Source organism: Cervus canadensis, chromosome 24, assembly GCF_019320065.1.
Source record: "Cervus canadensis isolate Bull #8, Minnesota chromosome 24, ASM1932006v1, whole genome shotgun sequence".
Lineage (NCBI taxonomy): Eukaryota > Metazoa > Chordata > Mammalia > Artiodactyla > Cervidae > Cervus > Cervus canadensis.
The window spans coordinates 33013171-33040886 of record NC_057409.1 but is presented as its reverse complement, the minus strand read 5'-3'; the positions used below and the strand labels follow the sequence as shown (position 1 = coordinate 33040886).

The window sequence follows — 27716 nt, the reverse complement described above, 5'->3', positions numbered from 1 at the left end:
CTTTTCCCTTTGGCTAATATATTCCTTGAGTGTGCCTCTAATGAGAAGAAAATAGAAGGAATAATTGTAACATCTAATGGCTTCAGAATTGTTTTTATTATCTCAGACATGGAAAGAGGAAAAAAATACTGAAAATAGCTTAAGTGTTTAGCTTGAATTTTATCTTAGAGATAAAATGAGTACTACTAATTCATTGTATCTACTCAAGCTTTTAGATGCGACTGATATTAAATAACTAACATAATGGTATAATGTTAAAACATGAATGTTTTCATTCAGTAGCCCAGTTTCCACTGAATCTATTCCTCACCAAAAAACTATTTATTGAAACATAAAAACATAGTTATTTTCAAAGGATGTAAAAAATGACTATAGGTTTACCTTTGCTTTAGTTATACCACAGAATAAATAATGGAACCCATCAAAATGTCATCATACTCCCATCCAAACATTTTCATTTTGCTTCAAGTGATAAATCATAACATTTTGATATTAAAATAAAAGCAAATAAGTAAATTCATCTTGTTTGTGCTAGTTATCCTATAAAGTCAAAATTGGTCAGTATTTCTCCGGTATGAATATAAAATATTGGCATGCAAAATTAGTACATTTTACATGTGTGGAGGTTAAAAATTTAGGACGTAACTCTCCTATTGGAATGATTCTCATTACACAATGACTTGCAATTATGGACAAGGGAAAAAATACTGAAGTATAAAATAAAACCTTGAGGCAGTTGGACACTCAAACAGAAGAGACCATAGGATAGATGCTTTAAAGAAAAGTCTCAGAGGTAAAGTTCACAGTGAGCTTTAGACAGTAAACAGTGGTTGAAACAAACAGCTCAAGGGATTCTCTAAGATCTATCCCACTCAAAAAAGGCAATCATGGAACAAGTTTGCTGTGTGGGAACATGACTCAGTGCTACTGGATTATAAATTAGAATTCTCTGTGATATACTCAAATCTTTGTTTTTCATAAAGAAAAATTATTTTCATGCTATAAATGAAAACCAACATGGCACTCAGTTCGGTTCAGCCACTCAGTCATGTCCGACTCTTTGCGACCCCATGGACTGCAGCATGCCAGGCCTCCCTGTCCATCACCAACTCCCTGGAGTTCACCCAAACTCATGTCCATTGAGTCAGTGATGCCATCCAGCCATCTCATCCTCTTTTGTCCCCTTCTCCTCCTGCCCTCAATCTTTCCCAGCATCAGGGTCTTTTCAAATGAGTCAGCTCTTTGAATCAGGTGGCCGAAGTATTGGAGTCTCAGCTTCAACACCCGTCCTTCCAATGAACACCCAGGACTGATCTCCTTTAGGATGGACTGATTGGATCTCCTTGCCATCCGAGGGACTCTCAAGAGTCTTCTCCAGCACCACAGTTCAAAAGCATCGATTCTTCAGTATTCAGCTTTCTTTATAGTCCAACTCTCACATCCATACATGACTACTGGAAAAACCATAGCCTTGGCTAGATGGACCTTTGTTGACAAAGTAATTCTCTGCTTTTTAATATGCTGTCTAAGTTGGTCGTAGCTTTTCTTCCAAGGAGCAAGCCTCTTAATTTCATGGCTGCTATCACCATCTGCAGTGATTTTGGAGCCCCCAAAAATAAAGTCAGCCACTGTTTTCCCATCTATTTGCCATGAAGTGATGGGACCGGATGCCATGATCTTAGTTTTCTGAATGTTGAGCTTTAAGCCAACTTTTTCACTCTCCTCTTTCACTTTCATCAAGAGGCTCTTTAGTTCTTCTTCACTTTCTGTCATAGGGTCGTGTCATCTGGTTCCTCAGCCTTTTCCAAATCCAGCTTGTGTTCCAAGGTTGACTGAACCAGAGGATGCAGGGGAAAACTGGATATGGAGTGCCAACTATAAGTTATAGGCTGATTAACCCCATTCATTGTTCAAGGATCAACTGTATTTGCCCTGACCAGTGCGTTCTCTTGGCAAAACTCTGTTAGCCTTTGCCCTGCTTCATTCCATACTCCAAGGCCAAATTTGCCTGTTACTCCAGGTGTTTTTTGAGTTCCTACTTTTGCATTTCGGTCCCCTATAATGAAAAGGACATCTTTTTTTGGTGTTAGTATTAAAAGGTCTTGTAGGTCTTCATAGAACCATTCAAATTAAGCTTCTTCAGCATTACTGATTGGGGCATAGGCTTAGATTACTGTGATATTGAACGGTTTCCCTTTGAAACAAACAGAGATCATTCTGTCGTTTTTGAGATTGCATCCAAATACTGCATTTCAGACTCTCTTGTTGACCATGATGGCTACTCCATTTCTTCTCAGGGATTCCTGCCCACAGTAGTAGATATAATGGTCATCTGAGTTAAATTCACCCATTCCAGTCCATTTTAGTTTGCTGATTCCTAGAATGTCCACATTCACTCTTGCCATCTCCTGTTTGACCACTTCCAATTTGCCTTGATTCATGGACCTAACATTCCAGGCTCCTATGCAATATTGCTCTTTACAGCATTGGGCCTTGCTTCTATCACCAGTCCCATCCACAACTGGGTGTTGATTTTGCTTTGGCTCCATCCCTTCATTCTTTCTGGAGTTATTTCTCCACTGCTCTCCAGTAGCATATTGGGCACCTACCGACCTGGGGAGTGCCTCTTTCAGTGTCCTATCATTTTGCCTTTTCATACTGTTCATGGGGTTCTCAAGGCAAGAATACTGAAGTGGTTTGCCATTCCCTTTTCCAGTGGACCACATTCTGTCAGACCTCTCCACCATGACCCGACAGTCTTGGGTGGCCCCACACGGCATGGCTTAGTTTCATTGAGTTAGACAAGACTGTGGTCCTGTGATCAGATTGCCTAGTTTTCTGTGATTATGGTTTTAGTGTGTCTGCCCTCTGATGCCCTCTCGCAACACCTACTATATATAATATATATATATATAAAATAGATAATAAAGACCTTTTGTATGGCACAGGATACTCTACTTAACACGCTGCAATGACCTGTATGGGAAAATAATCTAAAAATGAGTGGATATGTGTGTGTGTGTGTGTGTGTGTGTGTAACTGATTCACTTTGCTGTACACCTGAAACTACCACAACATTGTAACCAACTGTGAAAAGTGAAAAAGTGAAAGTGTTAGTTGCTCAGTCGTGTCCTACTCTTAGCAACCCTATGGTTTTTAGCTTGCTAAGCTCCTCTCTCCGTGGAATTCTCCAGGCAAGAATAATGGAGTGGATAGCCATTCCTTTCTCCAGGATATTTTCCCAACCCTAGGTCTCTCGCATTGCAGGCAGATTCTTTACCATCTGAGCCAAAACTATATTCCAGTACAAAATAAAAAACAGTAGAAAACAAAAAAGAGAGAGAGAGTGGGGACCAGGGATTCTAGATAGCAAGCAGTGCTGGGATACATTGGCTTTCTGGCCATGTCTGGTTGCAGACATATTTGCATCCAACAAAGATGTTGAATACTGTCTTCAATACCTTGGTAACAGAGTTTTAACATCAAGCATCCTGTGTTGGCTCACTGGTAAAGAGCATGCCTGCCAGTGTAGGAGATACTGGAGATGTGGGTTCAGTCCCTGGGTTGGGAAGATCCCCTGGAAAAGGAATTAGCAACCCACTCCAGTATTCTTACCTAGGAAATCCTATAAATTCTGCTTAACAGAAAGATTAAGATTTCTTCTTCTTAATTTTCTTAAAAGAATGACTGATAAAAACTAAAATTATAGCATTGTAAAATAATGTTTATAAGGTATAAAAAGGATAAGAAAATAATAATTTTGGGGGATGTGCAAATGTTCTGTATCTTGATTTTGGTGGTCATATGCCTACTTATATTTGTCAAAACTTACCTAACTCTACACTTAAAATGTATGTATTTTATTTTATGTAAATTATACCTCAATATTGTTAATTTACAAAAGAATGATTTATTAAAAAAATCTAAAATACAGAAAGACTGAAAAAGGGTAAATTTTTAATAAAAATTATGTTACTTTCAGATGACTATTCATTATGGTTTCTGATTAATTAAGCTTAAAAGAAATATGTAGCACACTCATATTCAACATTTTTTTTAGGCTTGATTCAAGCATTCCTATCTTAATTTATATGAAAGAAATATCAATTATGCTCAGTGATGCCTAGAGATTCTATGCACAGTGATGTTTATTGCACTCATATTTATAGTAACAAAATAGTACAAGGAGTCTTAATCCTTAACCACAAGTGAATGTTTCAATCTAGTTGATCATACAATACTGCTGCTGCTGCTGCTAAGTCACTTCAGTTGTGTCCAACCCTGTGCGACCCCATAGATGGCAGCCCACCAGGCTCCCCCGTCCCTGGGATTCTCCAGGCAAGAACACTGGAGTGGTTTGCCTACAATACTAGACAGTCTTTGAAAATCATGCAGGTTCATAACACTGTATAGGAGGCAGTGATCAAAACCATCCCCAGGGGAAAAAAAAATGCAAAATAGTTGTCTGAGGAGGCCCTACAAATAGCTGAGAAAAGAAGAGAAGGGAAAGGCAAAGGAGAAAAGGAAAGATATACGCATCTGAATGCAGATTTCCAAAGAACAGCAGGAGAGATAAGAAAGCCTAAGTGAACAATGAAAAGAAATAGAGGAAAACAATAGAATGGGAAAGACAAGAGCACTCTTCAAGTAAATTAGATATAACAAGGGAACATTTCATGCAAAGATGGGAACCATAAAGGACAGAAATGGTGTAGACCTAACAGAAGCAAAACTAAGAAGAGGTGGCAAGAATACAGAGAAGAACTACAGAAAATAGATCTTAATAACCCACATAACCATGATGGTGTGATCACTCAGCTAGAGCCAGACATGCTGGAGTGTCAAATCAAATGGACCTTAAGAAGCATCACTATAAACAAAGATAGTGGAGGTGATGGAATTACAGCTGAGCTATTTCAAATCCTAAAATATGATGCTGTGAAAATGCTGCACTCAATATGCCAGCAAATTTGGAAAACTCAGCAGTGGCAAGAGGACTGGAAAAGGTCAGTTTTCATTCCAATTCCAAAGAAAGGCAATGCCAAAGAATGTTAAAACTACCCCACACAATTGTACTCCTTTTACTTGCTAACAAGATCATGCTCAAAATCCCCCAAGCCAGGCTTCAGCAGTACTTTGTTGACAAAGTAATGTCTCTGTTTTTTAATACGCTATCTAGGTTGGTCATAACTGTCCTTCCAAGGAGTAAGTGTCTTTTAATTTCATGGCTGCAATCAATATCTGCAGTGATTTTGGCGTCCAGAAAAATAAATTCAGCCACTGTTTCCACTGTTTCCCCATCTGTTTGCATGAAATAATGAGACCAGTTGCCATGATCTTAGTTTTCTGAATGTTGAGCTTTAAGCCAACTTTTTCACTCTCCTCTTTCACTTTCATCAAGAGGCTCTTTATTTCCCCTTTGCTTTCTGCCATAAGGGTGGTGTCATCTGCATATCTGAGGTTATTGATATTTCTCCTGGCAATCTTGATTCCAGTTTATGCTTCTTCCAGCCCAGCGTTTCTCATGATGTACTCTGCATATAAGTTAAATAAGCAGGCCTTGACGTACTCCTTTTCCTATTTGGAACCAGTCTTGACATACTCCTTTTCCTATTTGGAACCAGTCTGTTGGCCCATGTCCAGTTCTAACTATTGCTTCCTAACCTGCATACAGGTTTCTCAAGAAGCAGGTCAGGTGGTCTGCTATTCCCATCTCTTTCAGAATTTTCCACAGTTTATTGTGTTCCACAGAGTCAAAGCCTTTGGCATAGTCAATAAAGCAGAAATAGATGTTTTTCTGGAACTCTTGCTTTTTGCTTTTTCGATGATCCAGCGGATGTTAGCAATTTGATCTCTGATTCCTCTGCCTTTTCTAAAACCAGCTTGAATATCTGGAAGCTCATGGTTCACAGTGCACGTATTTCTGAAGCCTGGCTTGGAGAATTTTAAGCATTATTTTACTAGCGTGTGAGATGAGTGCAATTGTGCAGTAGTTTGAGCATTCTTTTGCATTGCCTTTCTTTGGAATTGGAATGAAAACTGACCTTTTCCAGTCCTGTGGCCACTGCTGAGGTTTCCAAATTTGCTGGCATGTTGAGTGCAGCACTTTCACAGCATCATTTTTCAGGATTTGAAAGAGCTCAACTGGAATTCCATCACCTCCACTAGCTTTGTTCATAGAGATGCTTCCTAAGGCCCACTTGACTTCACATTCAGGATGTCTGGCTCTAGGTGAGTGATCACACCATCATGATTACCTGGGTCGTGAAGATATTTTTTGTCAATTCTTCTGTGTACTCTTGCCACCTCTTCTTAATATCTTCTGCTTCTGTTAGGTCCATGCCATTTCTGTTCTTTATTGAGTCCATCTTTGCGTGAAATGTTCCCTTGGTATCTCTAGTTTTCTTGAAGAGATCTCTAATCTTTCCCATTCCATTGTTTTCCTCTATTTCTTTGCACTGATCACCGAGGAAGGCTTTCTTATCTCTCCTTGCTATTCTTTGGACCTCTGCATTCAAATGGGTATATCTTTACTTTTCTCCTTTGCTTTTGCTTCTCTTCTTTTCACAGCTATTTGTAAGGCCTCCTCAGACAGCTATTTTGCTTTTTTTGCATTTCTTTTTCTCGGGGGTGGTCTTGATTCCTGTCTCCTGTACAATGTCACGAACCTCCATCCATAGTTCATCAGGCTCTCTGTCTATCAGATCTAGTACCTTAAATCTATTTCTCACTTCCACTCTATAGTCATAAGGGATTTGATTTCTGTCATACCTGAATGGTCTAGTGGTCTTCTCCACTTTGTTGAATTTCAGTCTGAATTTGGCAATAAGGAGTTCATGATCTGAGCCACAGTCAGCTCCTGGTCTTGTTTTTGCTGACTGTGTAGAGCTTCTCCATCTTTGGCTGCAAAGAATATAATCAATCTGATTTCGGTGTTGACCATCTGGTGATGTCCATGTGTAGAGTTTTCTCTTCTGTTGTTGGAAGAGGGTGTTTGCTATGACCAGTGTGTTCTCTTGGCAGAACTCTATTAGCCTTTGCCCTGCTTCATTGTGTACTCCAAGGCCAAATTTGCCTGTTACTCCAGGTGTTTCTTGACTTCCTACTTTTGCATTCCAGTCCCCTGTAATGAAAAGAATATCTTCTGAGGGTGTTAGTTCTAGAAGGTCTTATAGATTTTCATAGAACTGTTCAACTTCAGCTTCTTTAGCGTTATTGGTAGGGGTATAGACCTGGTTTACTGTGATATTGAATGGTTTGCTTTGGAAATGAACAGAGATCATTCTGTCATTTTTGAGATTGTATCCAAGTACTGCATTTTGGACTCTGTTGTTGACTATGATGGCTACTCCATTTCTTCTAAGGGATACTTGCCCCCAGTCGTAGATATAATGGTCTTCTGAGTTAAATTCACCCATTCCAGTTCATCTTAGTTCGCTGATTCCTAGAATGTCGATGTTCATTCTTGTCATCTGTTTGAGCACTTCCAATTTGGAACAACAGACTGATTCCACATTGTGAAAGGAGTATGTCAAGGCTATATATTGTCACTCTGCTTATTTAACTTATATGCAGAGTACATCATGAGAAATGCTGGGCTGAACGAAGAACAAGCTAGAATCAAGATTGCTGGGAGAAATATCAATAACCTCAGATATGCAGATGACACCACCCTTATGGCAGAAAGCAAAGAAGAACTAAAGAGCTTCTTGATTAAAGTGAAAGAGGACAGTAAAAAGCTGGCTTAAAACTCAACATTTAAAAAACGAAGATCAGGGCATCCGTTCCCATCACTTCATGGCAAGTAGATGGGGAAACATTGCAAAGAGTGACAGACTTTATTTTCTTGAATTCTGAAATCACTGCGGATGGTGTCTGCAGCCATGATATTGCTCCTTGGAAGGAAAGCTGTGACAAACCTAGACAGTGTACCAACAAGCAGAGACATTAATTTGCCAGACAAAGTTCCAGATAGTCAAAGCTTTGGTTTTTAGTAAGTATGTGAGGATTTGAGAATTGGGCCATAAAGAAGGCTCAGTGCTGAGGAATTGATGCTTTCCAATGTGATGTTGGAAAAGACCCTTGAGAGTCCTTGGACTCAAGGAGATCAAACCAGTCAATCCTAAAGGAAATCAATCCTGAATATACAATGGAAGGACTGATGGTGAAGCTGAAGCTCCAATTCTTGGGCCACCTGCTCTGAAGAGCGGACTCATTAGACAAACCCTGATGCTCGGAAAGATTGCAGGCAGGTGTAGAAGGGGATGACAGAGGATGAGATGGTTGAATGACATCACTGGTTCAGTGGACCTGAGATTGAGCAAGCTCTAGGAGATGATGAAGAACTAGAAAGCCTGGTGTGCTGCAGTCCATGGGGTTGCAGAGTTTGATATGAATGAGCAACTGAACAACAACAACAAACTTTTTGGAAAATGGAAGTGTCTGGGCTTGCTACAATCATTTCCTTCATATGCATCTAGCTATCTGTGGCCAGTTCTGCTTTCTTTATTGTTCACTTCTTATTTCCTTGTTTACTGTAAGAGATGGTGGTTGTGGTAGGTGGCCACCTTTCACATCCCCCAGCTCCTTATCACTATCTGGGAGGATGTAGCTGGTGGCTTCCACGTAGCTGGCTTTTTTTCACCTGGGCTCAGATATTTGCATTTGGAAAAGGCTTGTTTCCTAGTAGAGCATACAGCAAAAAATATTTCATTTCAGAAAGAACACAATCAAATATAAGTATGATGATTTAAATACCAAAATCTCAGGAACTCTTAACTCTCAAAATAACTAATGATTAACTAATGATTGTGAAAAATAATAGAAGAAGGCTTAAAGGTTGAGGAATTGTACATTAAATTGATGCTTATATCAGTTAACCTCTAAATGTTACATTCTAATTACTAGTTTGTGATTTTATTTATTTATCCTTGACAACTGTTAAAACAAACTGGTGGTTATAGATAACTCCTTTATGAAATTATCTCCTGATATTTAATCTAATTCAGAAATGAATTCATGGTTTTCTAGACTGACACTTATAAGTTACTTTGAAGATCAATTTTATAATTACATTTTTATCTGTATTTTGAAGTGACTTTTGATCAAAATAAATTCAAACTCAAATGAAGAAAGCATGTATTATTTAAGTTGAGTAGGTCTCAATTACCTGAATAAAAGTAATTCCTTAAATTATGTACTGAATAATTTTGTGCTCCTTATAAACATGCAGAGTCTATTTTTATAAAGGATTCGCATTTCCTTTTCCTAAGCTTCTTGAGTGATTTCAGCATTTGGCTATGTGATCTCAGAGTGTTATCACTTAGATTGGCTGATCAACTGGAACCCTACTTAGTCAACTTTTTTGAGAAGTTGGTTTATTGATTACCTGCTGGTTCTTCATAAATCTTGCTGTCTTTCACAATTATTTTCATATATTTAACTCTTTCCCTCTTCATTTTCTCATATTAGTTTAAGTATTAAAATATTTTATCTATCTGTAATTCATCTATTTTTCATTTATTTTGGCAGAAATTTGTATGGCAGTAGAAATTCTTTATATTAAATTAATTTAGGAAGCAATGACTTTATTGCTGTTTACTTTGTTATTTAATCTGAATTCAAGGAATAAGTGAAAACCTGGACTCACTTGGAGTAGTTATCAAAGAATTTTAAATTTACCATATTTTTTTGACAACATGATGTGTTTATTATGGAAGAATTTTAAATGATAACAAATTGGAAAAATTATCCATAATTGCTTACACCTAGAGAGAATGTTATTAATACTTTAGTAGTTAAGTTTCTCACCTGAAAAGCATTTATAATTCTATATTTGCTCTTGTATGGTACATATAATAGAAATATTCATAAGAGAAACTATGATATAATGATTATTATCAACTAGATATTTGAAGTGATAGTTATGTTACAGTTTTCTTTGTTGTAATGGGAAGTATTGTGTATCTAATATTTACAATAAACTACACAGAAAGCCTTTGTATGACATATTATGAGATATAACTTTTTGTGCAAATTACATAATCTCAAAAAGTTTTTCATATGCTTTTTTTTTTTTATTATGTTTGTGTTAGCTACTATTTCTTCGATTTCACATGAGGCTGCAAAGATACATACATTTTATGATTTCTTATAATTTGTGATAGGAATCTATATATTCAAGAAAAATATTTAGAAATCGGAAATCATTCACGAACTGACTTAAGTGCATCACAAACAGATGTCATATTTAGTAGAGAAAAGGTTTTAGCTTAAATAATTGCTTTTTGGGTCGGGTATTTTTTGTTGCTCAGAATTGCACTACAGGATGTCAGTTTCTTATGACTATGTGTAGTAAATAGTCTAGTTTAGATAGATACTGTTATCATTTAAAATATAGCTCTTTCCCTTTATCTCTATTACCTTTTTTTTCATTCTAATATTTGTATACTTTGATCTCATTTGAGCTTCCTAATCTCTTGGATATTTTCTGTTTTTCTTCCTGGGATAAATTATGGATGCTTTTGTCATGATATTTTTTCAGTTAAATAATTTTCTTTTCAGCTGTGTTTAATCTACATTGGAGATAGGGACTGATATAATATAGGTACTTACATATTTGTTAAATGAATATATTCATGCATATCTGACATTTAACCAGGGGTCTGAATGTTCAGTTAGTTAACACTGGGTTAAATGTGCACATACGTGAAGAAGTGGTCGAATGGGTGAAATTTAGCACTGGGAGTACAATAACTACAATTTCTATAAGTTAAAATATGTTTATTTGAGTTTTACTTTATTTCTCCTAAGGAATTGTACCTTCCTTAAGATGATGCTTGTGCCAAGTGAAAACTGGCATGGCAGCAGTCAGTACTGTAGGCCTTTTCATTAACAAATATCAGATGATAAATATAAGGATGCTCTTATGGGGAAATGGCCTTTGCTAGGATATTACTAAACATTAAGAAGCATTTTGTGGCATTTTGAAAAGTTCAGTTCAGTTCAGTCGCTCAGTCATGTCCGACTCTTTGCGACCCCATGAACTGCAGCACACCAGGCCTCCCTGTCCATCACCAACTACCAGAGTTGGTGATGGACACCAACCCATGTCCATTGAGTCGGTGATGCCATCCAGCCATCTCATCCTCTGCCATCCCCTTCTCCTCCTGCCCTCAATCTTTCCCAGCATCAGGGTCTTTTCAAATGAGTCAGCTCTTTGAGAGCCTCTCATTTGTTCAATAAATCTTTGTATAAATAAAAGTGATAGTTATCTGATAGTGGAAATCATGTTGTTATTGGTACATAGAGAAATGATTAAGAAGTATTATTTTTCTTTCCATTACACATACATTATGCAATGTATATTCTCATGTTTTGGTTGCAAATGTTGAATTTTTTCCTAAAATATTATTGAAGTATAAATTCTTCTAATTTCATTTTGCTTGTGGAACAACTGCATATACTTGTAAACGAAGCACTTTTTGTTGTTTTACTTTCATTTATCCTTATCATTTTGCTGTTTGTGTCTTGCTTTTTATTTTATTTCTTGCAAATTGGTGTTTAGTAATGTTTTGCATTCTACATGAGATCTGCTCATATTCCTAGAGTTATCCACTGGAATCCTGGATCTCTGTATTGCTTTCTCCTTTCTTCCCTGTAGATATTGCTGTACACATTCTCCTTGTATGTAAAAGGGAACAAAAGATAGTGAACTACACAGCATTATTGCCAGGATGTCATGAAATAACATATATGCTATTTAGACAAGTAGCTGTTAGATAGTAAAACATCAATGGAGCATAAATGCTAGCTATTATTATTTTAAATCATCATTTAAATCATCATCAACACCAGACTTTCACTCTTGGTCGTGGATGAGGAAAATGCTATAAAAGAGAATTTGAAGTGAAAGTTTTTCTCTAATCTAAACGAGCTGTAATTGTTGTCTTTCCTCCACATTTTGACTCACAGATTCTGTGGGGCCCTAACTTGTAGCACCATTGAGGGAAGACACAGTCCGGATACCCTAGTGTTTGAAGTTTTTAAAGTACTTTTATGTAGTACTAACTTATGCAACATTTGGCTTTTATGTTATTGTGGGGGTTATTTTGATGGTTTTCTTCTTTGAAACTGGCACTGCGTAGGAAAAATTGGATCAGGAAAGAAACTAAATGCTAGCTAGCGTGTGCTTCCTCACCTTTATAACATCAGAATTATTTCAGAACTGTGGCAAAGAATCCTTCGAGATATTTTTGTGTTCATCATCTTTTCTCTGTCATAGATTTATGTTATAAATTAGAACATTTAGTCTTTTAAGAGTTAATGATTATAACCGTATAATTATTTGAAATCAGCTGGTTGTTTAGAAATATAGGAGGGAATTATGTATACCTAAACATGTATGTGTATATGAAAAGATGTGAAAAAGAAACAGAGTTTTCCTATCACTTTTCTTTTCACCTCAAATGATTCCTTAGGACTGCTCCTTATGTCCAGGAGAGTTTAGACACGAATATTACAACTGTTTTGAAATGTTACCCTGGTTTTCTGTTTTTCTCAACATTGTGAAGCATAGAGGATATATTACTAATACAATTTTCATTTAAAAAATCTCTATTATCCAGGTCCACTTGGAAATTTTTTGTTATTGCTTATAATTCTCTCCTTTGACCCCCTTCAGTTTTGTTTATAAACACATGAAATCTCTTTTTTTTTTTTTAATTAGTTGGAGGCTAATTACTTCACAACATTTCAGTGGGTTTTGTCATACGAATCAGCCATAGATTTACACGTATTCCCCATCCTGATCCCCCCTCCCACCTCCCTCTCCACCCGATTCCTCTGGGTCTTCCGAGTGCACCAGACCCGAGCACTTGTCTCATGCATCCCACCTGGGCTGGTGATCTGTTTCACCATAGATAGTATACATGCTGTTCTTTTGAAATATCCCACCCTCACATTCTCCCACACAGTTCAAAAGTCTGTTCTGTATTTCTGTGTCTCTTTTTCTGTTTTGCATATAGGGTTATCGTTATCACCTTTCTAAATTTCATATATATGTGTTAGTATGCTGTAATGTTCTTTATCTTTCCGGCTTACTTCACTCTGTATAATGGGCTCCAGCTTCATCCATCTCATTAGGACTGGTTCAAATGAATTCTTTTTAATGGCTGAGTAATATTCCATGGTGTATATGTACCACAGCTTCCTTATCCATTCATGTGCTGATGGGCATCTAGGTTGCTTCCATGTCCTGGCTATTATAAACAGTGCTGCGATGAACATTGGGGTGCACGTGTCTCTTTCAGATCTGGTTTCCTCGGTGTGTATGCCCAGAAGTGGGATTGCTGGGTCATATGGCAGTTCTATTTCCAGTTTTTTTAAGAAATCTCCACACTGTTCTCCATAGCGGCTGTACTAGTTTGCATTCCCACCAACAGTGTAAGAGGGTTCCCTTTTCTCCACACCCTCTCCAGCATTTATTGCTTTGTAGACTTTTGGATAGCAGCCATCCTGACTGGCGTGTAATGGTACCTCATTGTGGTTTTGATTTGCATTTCTCTGATAATGAGTGATGTTGAGCATCTTTTCATGTGTTTGTTAGCCATCTGTATGTCTTCTTTGGAGAAATGTCTGTTTAGTTCTTTGGCCCTTTTTTTGATTGGGTCATTTATTTTTCTGGAATTGAGCTGCAGGAGTTGCTTGTATATTTTTGAGATTAATCCTTTGTCTGTTTCTTCATTTGCTATTCTTTTCTCCCAATCTGAGGGCTGTCTTTTCACCTTACTTATAGTTTCCTTTGTAGTGCAAAAGCTTTTAAGTTTCATTAGGTCCCATTTGTTTAGTTTTGCTTTTATTTCCAATATTCTGGGAGGTGGGTCATAGAGGATCTTCATGAAAGCAGGAATTAGATATAATTGAATTGGAGATAGGCTTACATGCTCTTCAGCTGGCTCGCCAAGCCAATTCACTAACCTTGCAGCATTACCACCCTGCATTTTTGGGAAATGAATTTGAAACTTCACTTACAACATTTTGTTATGGTTTAATATTATTCTTTTAATATTTCAAAAAATACATGTGTAATGAATTTGGCTTTCTTTTTTGGTTATACTACTTCTTACAGACCAACAGCATAAACATTAAGAGTAAATTGTATTATCTTACAGTTGTTCCTACTTATAAAAAGGAAAATGCACCAGAAGGTCCTACTCAAAAAGGTCTTCGTGAAGCCAGAGAACAAAGCAAATGTAAAGCAAAGACGAAAGTTAATACAAAGGTATGGTATTTTTGTTTCCATTGATCCATACTTAACTCTCAGATATTCAGATTCATGGACTCATATTGTATCATTATTTTATTGCAAAATGAATTTAGAGATTATGAATTCCAAACTACTTGGACTCTAGATGGAAAATGGAGGTTCTTGAATATTAGTGGTACTTGAGGGACACACATGTATTAGTGGTGGAGATGGCTCAGTGGCTCACTCTGCCACGTTTTTGAACTTAATCACGGCCATTTTTGCTCATTTTTCTTTGTCCAGAGAAATATATCAAGTCATCCCTTATTTATTTTCTCATACCAAAACTTCAAACTTTCATCAGTCTTTTAAAAAAGCCGAATGGAAAGAATTAATGCCCCATTTAAGAACCTCGTTATATCTTAGTGCCTTTGCTGTGCAATCAGGCTGATAGTTCAAATCTTCTGCAGTGATTACAGAAAAATGGTATTAAAAATGTCTGGTAGAAAAAGAGATCAAAAATGAGGAAGAAAGAAAATTACATAAAACCCATGAAGGGTTTAGTTTCTTTTCATGAAAATTGCATAAAGTTTTAGCTGAGTTATTGAATGTTTTTATAAAGTGGTTGTTACCTGTGAGTTCCAAAGTATCTGACATTTAAGAATGAAAACATTTACAAATATAATAACTTTCTCCTAGTAGTAATGCTATAAGAACAACAGATTTTTTTCTATGAATTCAAATAACCACTTAGCTAATATCTCTAATGTTTTTTTTTCCTCAAAGGTATTCCTTGGAATCTAGTGTCATAGGTAATATTTGAATAAAACATGAACTAAATACTTTTATTGATAGGTTATACTAAGGCTTTGATAATCACCTTTTTGTGACGTTTAGACTAGTGTTTCATTGTTCTTCATTATCAATATTAATTTTTAAATTTTTGGTATTTGGGGGAGAATCCCTTCTTTTATTTAGCCCACCTCCAGCTTCCCAATGCCTTCAAGGTCCCATCAAGACTGACCCTCCACTTTTGTCACCAGAGAGCTTTCCCATGTCTCCTCCTGTGTGTAGTTTGAGTCTCTTCCAAATGGGGCGATAGGTGACTCCATTGCTGTCAGTAAGTCGTGCTTCTTCTTGTTTGGATAATCTTTATATATCTCCATAGAGGTTATTAAGTCAGGGAGCAAATATAGCACTCACAATAATTTTAAAAAAAAATTAGAGCTAAGGATTTGGGGTGTGACAGTGGTGGTTTTCATCAAGAAACATTTTCCTTTTCTAATGTGGCTTAGGCATTCTTTTTCACATAGTAATTCATACTTAGAAATGATTGTTTCAGGTTAGTAGCTAAAGATATTGAGCTCTGTGTCATAATCAAAATTCCAAGCTTGAATGAGTTCCTTCTGTGTTTAAGGATGTGTGACAGCTGACTGTGGGCTGTCTATAAGTGGGTGACATTCAGGGATGTTGAAGCAGAGCAGGCAGGAAGGCTGGCCGGGCCATTGCTCCAACAGTAGCCAAATAAATAGAGAAATTTTGGAACTTTGAGGTTAAAGCACTTTGGTATATTTTAGTGAGGCTGCCTTTCCTGTCCTATTACCTGTCAACTGCTCCCCCCCTACCCCCGCCCAATCCTACTGTTCTCTCTATGGTAGGATGCCAGGTCTGGTGTGTGTGTTGGGGGCAGGGGTGCTCTAAAGTTAGCCCAAGCTTTGCTTTTCTCTTCAGTCCCAACAGATAAATGTGTATCTCTCAAGGCAGTTTCCCTCCTTTCATTAGGGATCGATTCTTGGCCTTTAGTCTACATGTAAAAGCTTTATCATGTATCCTCTGTATAAAAGTGAAGAAAAATAGGCTAGGAGGAATGTTTTATTTGCTTTTGCAATTTTAAAAGCAGTTACTTAATGAATTTTTCCCATGTTTTGCCTTTTCATTCAGGAAAAATCAGGGTATCATTTTGGTAAGTCAGAAAAAAAAACTAGATCATTTTGAACAAAATAACTATAATACATGGATTTGGTTATATAGGTTACAGAAGATCTAAGATGTCATCTAGGGAAGAAGCAGACAGCTCAAAGATTGACAATGGCAGGGCATTCTCCTATGTTGGGGACACAGTGGGAGAAGAACATTATTATCAGAATCGAGGAACTGGGTCCAGCAGGTAGGAAGAGTGTGAAGTAAGAGGCTGTCTAGTAGGGGCTAGAGATGGAAAGGATGCAGGGCATGGAGGAAGGAACTTGCAACACGTAATACTAAGGGAGGGATTAGAAAAAACTCACTAATTAATATATATTAAGAAAATATTCATAGCTAAACAGTCTATTTCTGGTCATAACATGTACTTGATATACTTGTTCCTTTTTTTTTTTTTTTTTAACGTTCTCATTCAGGGTTTATGCTTGGCTTGACCAGTACCCACTGGAGTTCTTTATGTGGTGAGCTGAGGACTTCCCAGGAGACTCAGTGATAAAGAATTCGCCTGCCAAGCAGGAGATGTGGGCTTGATCACTGGGTTGGGAAGGTCTCTTGGGGAAGAAGATGGACGACCCATATCTTTAATACTCAATGGTCTGAGGATTTAGTGGTCCTGTTACCTTGGATTGTTGTAGTTTCTCATTGACATTTACTATTTAACATGGATGTACTAAGATGGGCCCCAGGTTTTTTGCTGGGTTCTAAAACGTAATTCCATAATGTATTTTCAAATATAACATCTTTGCTGATGACTTTCAAAGCTACATATTGCCATACTTAGCTGCACACCAATAATTTAGCTATTTATAATTTCCATCTTGAGATGCTACCATTGCCTCAAAATTAACATGACTTAATTCACAAATCATCTTATTTCATAAATAAGCTAATTTCTTCATTTTAAAATTTTCTTTTAATAGTGTCTGCAATCTATTAAAAGAGTCAGTTCAAAAATATGTCATTTATCATCTTTGATCCTCTCCTATCAGTGTCTCCCAAGCTCCCACTGATGCCTTTTTCACATTAGTTGACAAGTTCTGAATTTTTATACTGGGGTTAGGTGGGAAGGGGAGACTTAGGGGTTAAAAATCTGATTGAAAAGTGCCTAACAAGCTTATCTTAAAGTTTCTTCATTGGAAGAGCAAATTTACTTAAATTGAGGGATTAAGGAGGAGATTATGGGGGACTTTCAAAATCACCTTTAAACTACCTACTGCACTGCTCCTTTTTCAATGATTACTCCCACCCTTCTAAAGCTGATCTCCATGGAAAACCTTAGCTTCCTCCTAGACTGTTCTCCAGTAGTCCATTCTGTGAGACACTGAATATTTTTTCCATAAACTTGCTGTTATAAACTGGGTTAATCTTCCTTGCTGCTGCTGCTGTTGCTAAGTCGCTTCAGTCATGTCCGGCTCTGTGCAACCCCATAGATGCCAGCCCACCAGGCTCCCCCGTCCCTGAGATTCTCCAGGCCAGAACACTGGAGTGGGTTGCCATTTCCTTCTCCAGTGCATGAAAGTAAAAAGTGAAAGTGAAGCAGCTCAGTCATGTCCGACTCTTCGCGACCCCATGGACTTCCTTAGACAGTTGTATAACTTTACTTTTCAAGCTAGTTTAGTATCTAGATAGCTCAGTTGGTAAAGAATCCACCTGCAATGCAGGGGACCCCAGTTCAATTCCTGGGTCTGGAAGATCACCTGAAGAAGGGATAGGCTACCCACTCCAGTATTCTTGGGCGTCCCTTATGGCTTAGCTGGTAAAGAATCTGCCTTCAATGCAGAAATCCCACCAGGGATTCCCTGGTGGCTCAGATGGTGAAGTGTCTGCCTGCAATGCAGGAGACCTTGGTTCAATCCCTGGGTCGGGAAGATCCCCTGGAGAAGGAAATGGCCACCCACTCTAGTACTCTTGCCTAGAAAATTCCATGGATGGAGGAGCCTGGTGGGCTACAGTCCATGGGGTCACAAAGAGTCAGACACGACTGTGACTTTCAATGTGGGATACCTGGGTTCGATCCTTGGGTTAGAAAGATCCCCTGGAGAAGGAAAAGGCTAACCACACCAGTATTCTGCCTTAGAGAATTCTGTGGACTGTATAGTCTGTGGGGCCACAAAGAATCAAACACGACTGAACGACTTTCACTTTCACCTCACTTATCCTGATATGTCATGTTAATTTCTCTATATTTTTCTATAACATATGAGATTATACTCTAAAAGTTAATTCTTATGGTTTAAACTATTTTCTGTACAATATGGAAACAATTTTCCTGAATACTGGAGAAAAGCCATTTTTCTTCCCTCTGTAAACCAAACAATGGGTTACTAAAATAGTCAACAGGTTAGTTTTTGTGAAGATAACTATACATTATAACACAATTTCCCTCTATCTGTGAAATATATTTTACTCTAAAAGAAGTGAGAATCATTATGCAACTAATTGAATGTCTTTTGCAGTCGCATAAGTCGCAGATAAGAGAAAGAAATTACTACTTTCAGTTCAGTTCAGTCACTCAGTCGTGTCCGACTCTTTGCCACTCCATGGACTGCAGCACACCAGGCTTCCCTGTCCCTCACCAAGTCCCGGAACCTACTCAAACTCATGTCCGTCACGTCAGTGATACCATCCAACCATCTCATCTTCTGTCATCTTCTTCTCCCACCTTCAATCTTTCCCAGCATCAGGGTCTTTTCCAACGAGTCGGTTCTTTGCATCAGGTGACCAAAGTATTGGAGCTTCAGCTTCGGCATCAGTTCTTCCAGTGAATATTCAGGACTGATTTCCTTTAGGATGAACTGGTTGGATCTCCTTGCAGTCCAACGGACTCTCAAGAGTCTTCTCCAACACCACAGTTCAAAAGCATCAATTCTTCAGTGCTCAGCTTTCTTTATAGTCCAACTCTCACATCCATACATGACTACTGGAAAAAGAAATGACTACTTTAGAGGCTTTGAGTGGTGATCAGACATGTGAAAAGTTAAACATGGTGGTTGTTTATTCACTAAGTCATGTCTGACTCTTGTGATCTCATCGATTGTAGCCTGCCAGGCTCCTCTGTCCATGGGATTCTCTAAGCAAGAATACTGGAGTGGGTTGCCATTTCCTTCTACAGGGGATCTTCCTGACCCAGGAATTGAACCCAGGTCTCCTGCATTGCAGGCAGATGATTTACCAACTGAGCCATGAGGGAAGCCCATCCTCTCAAGAAGTTTATGGTGGTGGTGGTTTAGAAACCACCACATCTTTAGAAAGTTAAAGATATGAACATTTTTTGTTGTTGTTCAGTCTGTAAGTCATGTCCTATTCTCTGCGACCCCATGGACTGTAGCACGCCAGTTCTTCACTGTCTCCTGCTGTCCTTCACTATCAATTTGATTTCTGGTTCCTCTGCCTTTTCTAAATCAAGCTTTTATGTATGAAAATTCTTGGTTCATGTACTACTGAAGCCTAGCTTGGAGGATTTTGAGCAATACTTTGCTCGCATGTGAGATGAGTGCAATTGTGCAGTAGTTTGAGCATTCTTTGGCGTTGTCTTTCTTAGGGATTGAAATGAAAACTGACCTTTTCCTTCCTGTGGCCACTGCTGAGTTTTCCAATTTTGCTAGCATATTGAGTGAAGCACTTTCACAGCATCATCTTTTAGGATATGAAATAGGTCAGCTAGAATTCCATCACCTCCACTAGCTTTGTTTGTAGTGATGCTTCCAAAGGCCCACTTAACCCTGCAGTCCAGGATGTCTGGCCCTTGGTGTGTGATCACACCATCGTGGATATCTGGGTCATTAAGATCTTTTTCTGTATAGTTCTTCTGTGTATTCTTGCTGCCTCTTAATATCCTCTGCTTCTGTTAGGTCCATGCCATTTCTGTTCTTTTTTGTGTCCATCTTTGCATGAAACAGGGCTTCCCTAGTAGCTCAGAGAGTAAAGAATCTGCTTGCAGTGCTGGAGACCTGGCTCAGGAGGATCTTCTGGAGAAGGAATGGCAACCCAGTCCAGTATTCTTGCCAGTCCAGGATTCTGTGGGAGAATCCCGTAGACAGAGGAGCCTGGCAGGCTATGGTCCACTGGGCACAACTGAAATGACTTAGCACTAGCAACTTGTATGGAATGTTCCCTTGATATCTCTAATTTTCTTGAAGAGCTCTCTAGCCTGTTCCATTCTATTATGCCCCCCCTCCCCACCCCGGCCTTTTTTAAAAAAAAAAAAAATTTCACTTAGGAAGGCTTATCTATCCTTGCTTTCTTTGGAATTCTGCATTCAGATGGGTATATCTTTCCTTTTCTCCGTTACCTTTTGCTTCTCTTCTTTTCTCAGCTGTTTGTAAGGCCTCCTCAGACAGCCATTTTGCCTTTTTGCATTTCTTCTTCTTGGTGATGGTTTTGATCACCTCCTCCTGTGTAATGTTACGAATATCTGTCCATAGTTCTTGAGGAACTCTGTCTATCAGATCTAGTCCCTTGAATCTGTTTGTCACTTATACTGTATAATTGTAAGAGATTTGATTTAGGTCATACCTGAATGGCCTAGTTGTTCCCCCTACTTTCTTCAATTTAAGTCTGAATTTGGCAATAAGGAGTTCATGATCTCAGGCACCATCAGCTCCCAGTCTTGTTTTTGCTGACTATATAGAGCTTCTCCCTCTTTGGCTGCAAAGAAAATAATCAGTCTGATTTCAGTGCTGACCATCCAGTCGTGTCCATGTGTAGAGCCGTCTCTTGTGTTGTTGGAAGAGGGTGTTTGCTGTGACCAGGGCGTCCTCTTGGTACTCTGTTTGCCTTTCCATGCTCCATTCTGTACTCCAAGGCCAACCTTGCCTGTTACTCCAGGTATCTCTTGACTTCCTACTTTTGCATTCCAGTCCCCTATAATGAAAAGGATATCTTTTTTTGACATTAGTTCTTATGGCAGAAAGTGAAGAGGAACTAAAAAGCCTCTTGATGAAAGTGAAAGAGGAGAGTGAAAAAGTTGGCTTTAAGCTTAACATTCAGAAAACTAAGATCATGGCATCTGGTCCCATCACCTCATGGGAAATAGATGGGGAGATAGTAGAAACAGTGTCAGACTTTATTTTTTTGGGCTCCAAAATCACTGCAGATGGTGACTGCAGCCATGAAATTAAAAGACGCTTACTCCTTGGAAGGAAAGTTATGACCAACCTAGATAGCATATTAAAAAGCAGAGACATTACTTTGCCAACAAAGGTCCACCTGGTCAATGCTATGGTTTTTCCAGTGGTCATGTATGGATGTGAGAGTTGGACTGTGAAGAAAGCTGAGCGCCGAAAAATTGATGCTTTTGAACTGTGGTGTTGGAGAAGACTCCTGAGAGTCCCTTGGACTGCAGGGAGATCCAAGCAGTCCATCCTGAAGGAGATAGGTCCTGGGTGTTCATTGGAAGGACTGATGCTGAAGCTGAAACTCCAATACTTTGGCCACCTCATGCAAAGGGTTGACTCATTGGAAAAAACCCTGATGCTGGGAGGGATTGGGGGCAGGAGGAGAAGGGGGCGACAGAGGATGAGATGGCTGGATGGCATCACTGACTTGATGGACATGAGTTTGATTAAACTCTGGGAGTTGGTGATGGACAGGGAGGCCTGGCGTGCTGCGACTCATGGGGTTGCAAAGAGTCGGACACGACTGAGCGACTGAACTAACTAACTAGAAGTTCTTGTAGGTCTTCATAGAAGTGCTTAACTTTAGCTTCTTCGGCATTCGTGGTTGGGGCATAGACTTGGATTACTGTGACATTGAATGGTTTTCCTTGGAAATGAACCAAGATCATTCTGTTGTTTTTGAGATTGCACCCAAGTACTGCATTTCAGACTCTTCTGTTGACTATGAGGGCTACTCCATTTCTTCTTAGGGATTCTTGCCCACAGTAGTAAATATAATGGTCATCTGAATTAAATTCTCCCACTCCTGTCTAATTTATTTCACTGATTACTAAAATTCCTATATTCACTCTTGCCATCTCCCGTTTGACTACTTCCAATTTACCTTGATTCATGGATCTAACATTCCAGGTTCCTATTTAATATTGTTCTTTACAGAATATTTGCACATAACTCTCAACTTCTTTCAGTTCAGTTCAGTTCAGCTGCTCAGTTGTGTCCAACTCTTTGCGACCCCATGAATCACAGCACGTCAGGCCTCCCTGTCCATCAACTTCTTTAAGGGCTATTTTATATTTTGATTTATTTAATGAAAACATGGAATCTTATTTAATATCTTTGTCATGATATCTTTGGTACTTATATAAAATAGATTGTAGTTTAAATATAACGATGTGGAAATATAAAGAGGAGAGAAAGTTCCTTTTAACTCTGATATGCCAGTTTATGTCATCATGTTGTGTGATGCCACCCTGGCCTGCTAATGGTGCACTTCAAAAACAATTAAATACCCCTTCATGCTAATACCTTGCTTTATTAGAGCAAATTTAGCTGCATTTTGTACAGTATTTTTGAATATTGTTAAGCAGTAATTGTTGTTTTTTGCCGGAAGTACTGCGATTCTGACATCAACCAATGATCTCCTTGGCATTTTGCCAATAATTATAAATACGAGTTTAGGATGTTAAGTTAGCATTTTTCAGACATAAAGTTGCAAAAAAGGAAATTAGATTTGCATTATTTTTAGAGTTTAGAATTATGGAATATATTAAAAAGTCTAAAACCATATGCAAATGAAAATTTTAATGCCTGTAATTTGATAATAATGTTGAATATATTTAAGAGTTGAAAATATCATTAAAAATCCCTGAGGAAATATATTAATCAAAATATTTATTCATAATGTTGTGCCATGTTAAATACATAAGGATTAAGCCAACTTGTTTATAATTCTGTTCTGAGTAGAAAATCAAATAACTAGAAATACATTACACTAAATTTATTCTGCTTTACATAAAAAGAAGTAAATGTTAATCAGAATAGAGGTAATTAAGAAATACTAATTATTCTCAGGTTTTCAACTCTACCATTTATTTTGAATCATGCATAAGCATGAAGGATTTAGAAAATATGAAATCAGTTTGCAATGGGAAAATGCTTAGGATTTTACAACATTTTCAAACTTCAGTCAGTATCATCATCTATAGTTTAAAATACAACTGTGTTCAAGTAATATTTCCTTAACTTAATATAAATATATTTGACTGTAATATATAAATGTACAAATTATATATTATGTTGATTAAAAATATATAAAAAGCATAAATTGAAATTATACACTATGATCTTATACAACTTGCTTTTTTCTTTTGGTGGTTTGCTTCTAAGATTCTTCCATATTCTTGTATGGGGATGTAACTCATTTCATACTGTTTACTTTTGTATTATGAATGTATGCTCAGATTGTTCTCAGAGTCTTGGTCCAGGGAACAGGATGCCATGAATATTCCTTACCCACCCCCAGGTGCACATATGCAAGGTTTTCTTTAGGATATTAAATTTCAAAATTTCTGGAGAGAGGAGGATTTTACTAGACAATGTCATATTATTTTTCAAATTAGTTTAACATGTCTATAAACCCACACATAGAGTTCCTATTACTCTATGTCATTTTTGACACTGGGTATTACAGATTTCTTTATTTTTGCCAATTTAATGAGTAAAATAAGTTACTTCACAGGGTCTTAATTTTCATTTTTCTTACTAATAATTAAATTTAACATGTTCTCTTTTGCTTATAGGCAGTTCATATGCTTGCCTCTATAAAATGTCAGTTCATAGTTTTTTTCCCCCATTTTCTTTTAGGTTCTTGATATTTGAAAAATATTTGTGGTATATTTTAATATTGAGTCCTTGATCAGTTGCATGAATGTAGATATCTTGTCCCAGATGGTGGCTTATATTTTCTGATCCTTTGTAGTGTCTTTTAATAAATAGAAGTTCTTCATTTTTCATGGTTTTTATTTTTAGAAAAGTAACCCAGCAAAAAGTTCATTTTAATGTATTTAAATTTATCAATACTTTCTTTTATGGTAACAATTATTCCCACTTGCTTAAGAGATACTTTCCTATCCCAAGATCAGAATGCTTTGCTTGAATATTTTCTTTTAAGATGTTTGTTTATAATTTTCCCTTTTCTAAGTGTTTGTGTGTAATTCCTAGAAATAGAGATGTTCTCTTACATACACACAATATGGTATTTAGATGAAAAAAATTAACATTGATACAGTACTTTTTAATCTATTGAATTTATTTGTGTTCTACTGTCTTTGATTTTTTTGAAACCAGCCTTTTTATTTTGGGAGTTGCAGATTCACATGCAACTTCACATGAAGAAATAATACAGAGAGATCTTGTATACTCTTTATCTACTTTCCTTCAATGGTAACATCTTATAAAACTAAAGTACAAAAAAACCTAAAATACAGTGTCACAGTCCTCAGTGGTCTCAGTCAAGGTGTAGAAAAGTTTCATCACCACAAAAAGCATTAGTGTTGCTCTTTTATAGTCATATCCACTTTTTGCTCTCTATTCCACTCTCCTTAATCTCTAATTGTGGACAACCACTATTTTTTTTCTCCAGGTGTATAATATTGTCATTTTGAGATTGTTATTTAAATGGAATCATACTGTACTTAACTTATGTGATTGACTTTTACATTTGGCATCTTTATCTTGAAATTCATCCAAGCTTTTGCGTGGATCAGTAGTTATTTTTTTTTTTACTGAGTAGGTGTTAATTCTTTTTTTAAATATTTGGTAGAATTCTCCAAAGACCATCTGGACCTTAGGATTTCTTTTTTGGCTTACCAGTTCAGTCTTTTTAATGGTTATGGGGCTATTCAGATTATTTCACCTTAATTGATAGTTTTAGTAGTTTGTATTTTTTGGACTTGTTAAATTTATGAGCATGAAGTTATTTATAACATTCCCCTGTGATATTTTTAATAACTGCATGATCTGTGGTAAGATCCTTCAATCCATTCTTCTTAATATTTTTTATTTGTATCTTTTCCCTTTTTATTTTTGTCAAACTTGCTAGATACAGTTTTATCAATTTTACTGACTTTTTAAAAAGAATTTCCTTTTTGTTTCATGATTTTCTGAATTGTTCTACTTTCATTTCATTGATTTCTGCTTTTGTTAGAGGAAACACACTGACTGAAACCTCCCACCCTGGCCAGGCATCAGGGTTATTTTATGACAGGAGGTCCCAGTAAGGAACTAAGCCACCACCCATTGAAAGAGTTAAGGAGAGGTCAAAAAGAGACACCCTGTGTCCTACCACCTCTGAGGTTTCTTTTTGATGGCTTCCATCTTGACTGAGCTGATGCATGCACCCCAGGAAGGACTCTGAATCAGAATGATTGGCTAAAGATAACCCAGAAATTAATCCCATCACCATAAAACCTGAGAATGTGAGCCATGTGGCAAAGCAGTTTTCCTGGGTTGCCTTACCTCCTGTTCTCTGCCCAGGCACCCTTTCCCAATGGAGTCTCTTGCTTTGTCAGCATAAGTGTCTCCTTGGACAGTTCATTTCCGAGTGTTAGACAAGAGCCCCCTTTTGGGCCCTGGAAGGGGTCCCCCTTCCTACAACTCTTTTATCTTTATTATTTCCTTTATTCTTCCTCTAGCTTTGAGTTTCTCATGCTTTTTAACCCTACTTTTTTGAGTTAGAAACAGATTATTAATTTGAGACATTTCCTCTTTTGTAATGCAAGCATATAGAGCTATAAATGGCCCTCTCAACACTACTTTAGCTGTGTGTCACATATGTTGATATGTTATACTTTCATTTTCACTCAATTCTATGTATTTTTATTTTCTTTGAGACTTCCTCTTTGACCTGTGGATGATTTAGAAATGTTGTTCAATTTCCATGTGTTTAAGTGATTTTCCTGTTGTCTTTTTGTTACTGATTTCTAGTTAGATTTGATTATGGCCAGAGAATGCATTACCTTTTGTTTCACATTAGAGATCAGACCTAAGTCCCCTTCTGTTCAGTAAGGAATGGTAAAATGTCCTGCCACTATGCTCTTCCTTCAATCCCGGTATCTTAAACTAGTTTATGTTTCTGTTTTCCCCTTTCAGAGTTATGCTTTCATTGTGTCTTGCATTATTTCCATGGTTTATAGTTGTTCTTAGCAGGGAAAAGCAGGGGGAGAGATAAGTATGCTCCATCTTGTCTTGGCTGGATGTCTTGTCATCAAATTTTGCTTTCAAATCATATTAATAATGTTGAAATTACCATCAAATTTTTTATGTAGAGACAAACAGGAATCCTGTTTCACTTGAGTTTGTTGCTGAGTCTAAACTTGCTCTACTTGTTCCATAAGAATCTGAGAGATGTGTTGAGGCAAGAAATAATGACTTTACTCGGAGAGCTGGCTGACCTAGAAGGTGGCAGACTAATGTCTCAAAATAACCACTTATTGGGGTCTGGATGCCAGTTTCGTCTATGGATTAGAGATGGAGGGGGGAGCTGAGGAAACAAAAAGGACATCTAATCTGAAAATATCTTCCAGAATAACAAGCCTCAGGTAGGGTGATGTTTTAGTTTCTTTCTTCCTGCCATCTACAGATGGACAGGGTTCTGAACAAAGGCACTTTAGATGAACTAGGCAGAGGGCAGGACTCTCTGAGGCAGGCAATTATGTATGATTATAATAACAAACATAGGGAAAAACAAGGGTTAAAGTCAAAGAAACAGATTTAGCATGGAAGAGTCAAAGTTGACTCTTCCTTGTTACAGTTTCACTCAGATAACTGTGTATTTCAGCACACTTTTTTATATGGCTCTTCTTTTTCCCAGTGGTCTGCAAGTACCGGCTCAGTCATTTAGGTAGTTTCTGTGTATATCCTGGGTTTGCTTTTGGACATCTTTAATGTTCCATTGGTGAATTTGTTTACTTCTGTGTCAGTACTTTTTTTTTTTCTTTGTAGTAAATTTGACATGTAACACTGTAAGTTTAAAGTAGGCAAAGTGTCACTTGTGCTACTTTGATACATTTATATATTGTGATTTGATTTCCAGTACAGAAATATTTATCATATTACCTTATTATAGTACACTAGTATTTTCTATATTCATCGTACTGTGTATTAATTAGATCTCTATGTCTTATTTACTACTCATTAAAGTTTGTGTTCTTAACATCATACTTTCAGTTCACCCTCCATCTGCTGGTAACCACTATTTTACTTCCTTTTTTAATAAAGTTTTAACTTTTTTAGATTCTGTATATAAGTGATAGCATACAGTTCACTGTGGTTTTAAATTATTACAGTTTTTAATAAGTTTGAATATACCTTAGGATGGTTTCCTCAACCCTGTTCTTCAGAAGTGTTTTGCTGTTCTGTAAAATTTAAAATAGGCTTGCCAAGTTCCTAAAAACTTTTTTCTTAAGACCTTTATTAACATAGCTGTGGTTTTATAGATTTATATAGAGATAAGCAGCATCTTTATGATATTGAGTGTCTCAATGCATAAATGAATGTGGTTTATCTCCCCATATATTTGGTTTTTAAATCTTTTA

At 37.3% G+C, this 27716-nt stretch overlaps 1 protein-coding gene across 2 annotated transcripts in view; it reads left to right on the top strand.

The window, feature by feature from the left end:
- SPAG16 (sperm associated antigen 16) overlaps positions 1-27716 on the top strand; it is a 964274-nt gene that overhangs the window by 56868 nt on the left and 879690 nt on the right. For both annotated transcript variants that reach the window (XM_043445512.1, XM_043445513.1), the window contains exon 9: positions 14172-14281. In XM_043445512.1, the coding sequence (XP_043301447.1) occupies positions 14172-14281 (110 nt within the window). The remainder of the gene's footprint in view (positions 1-14171; positions 14282-27716) is intronic.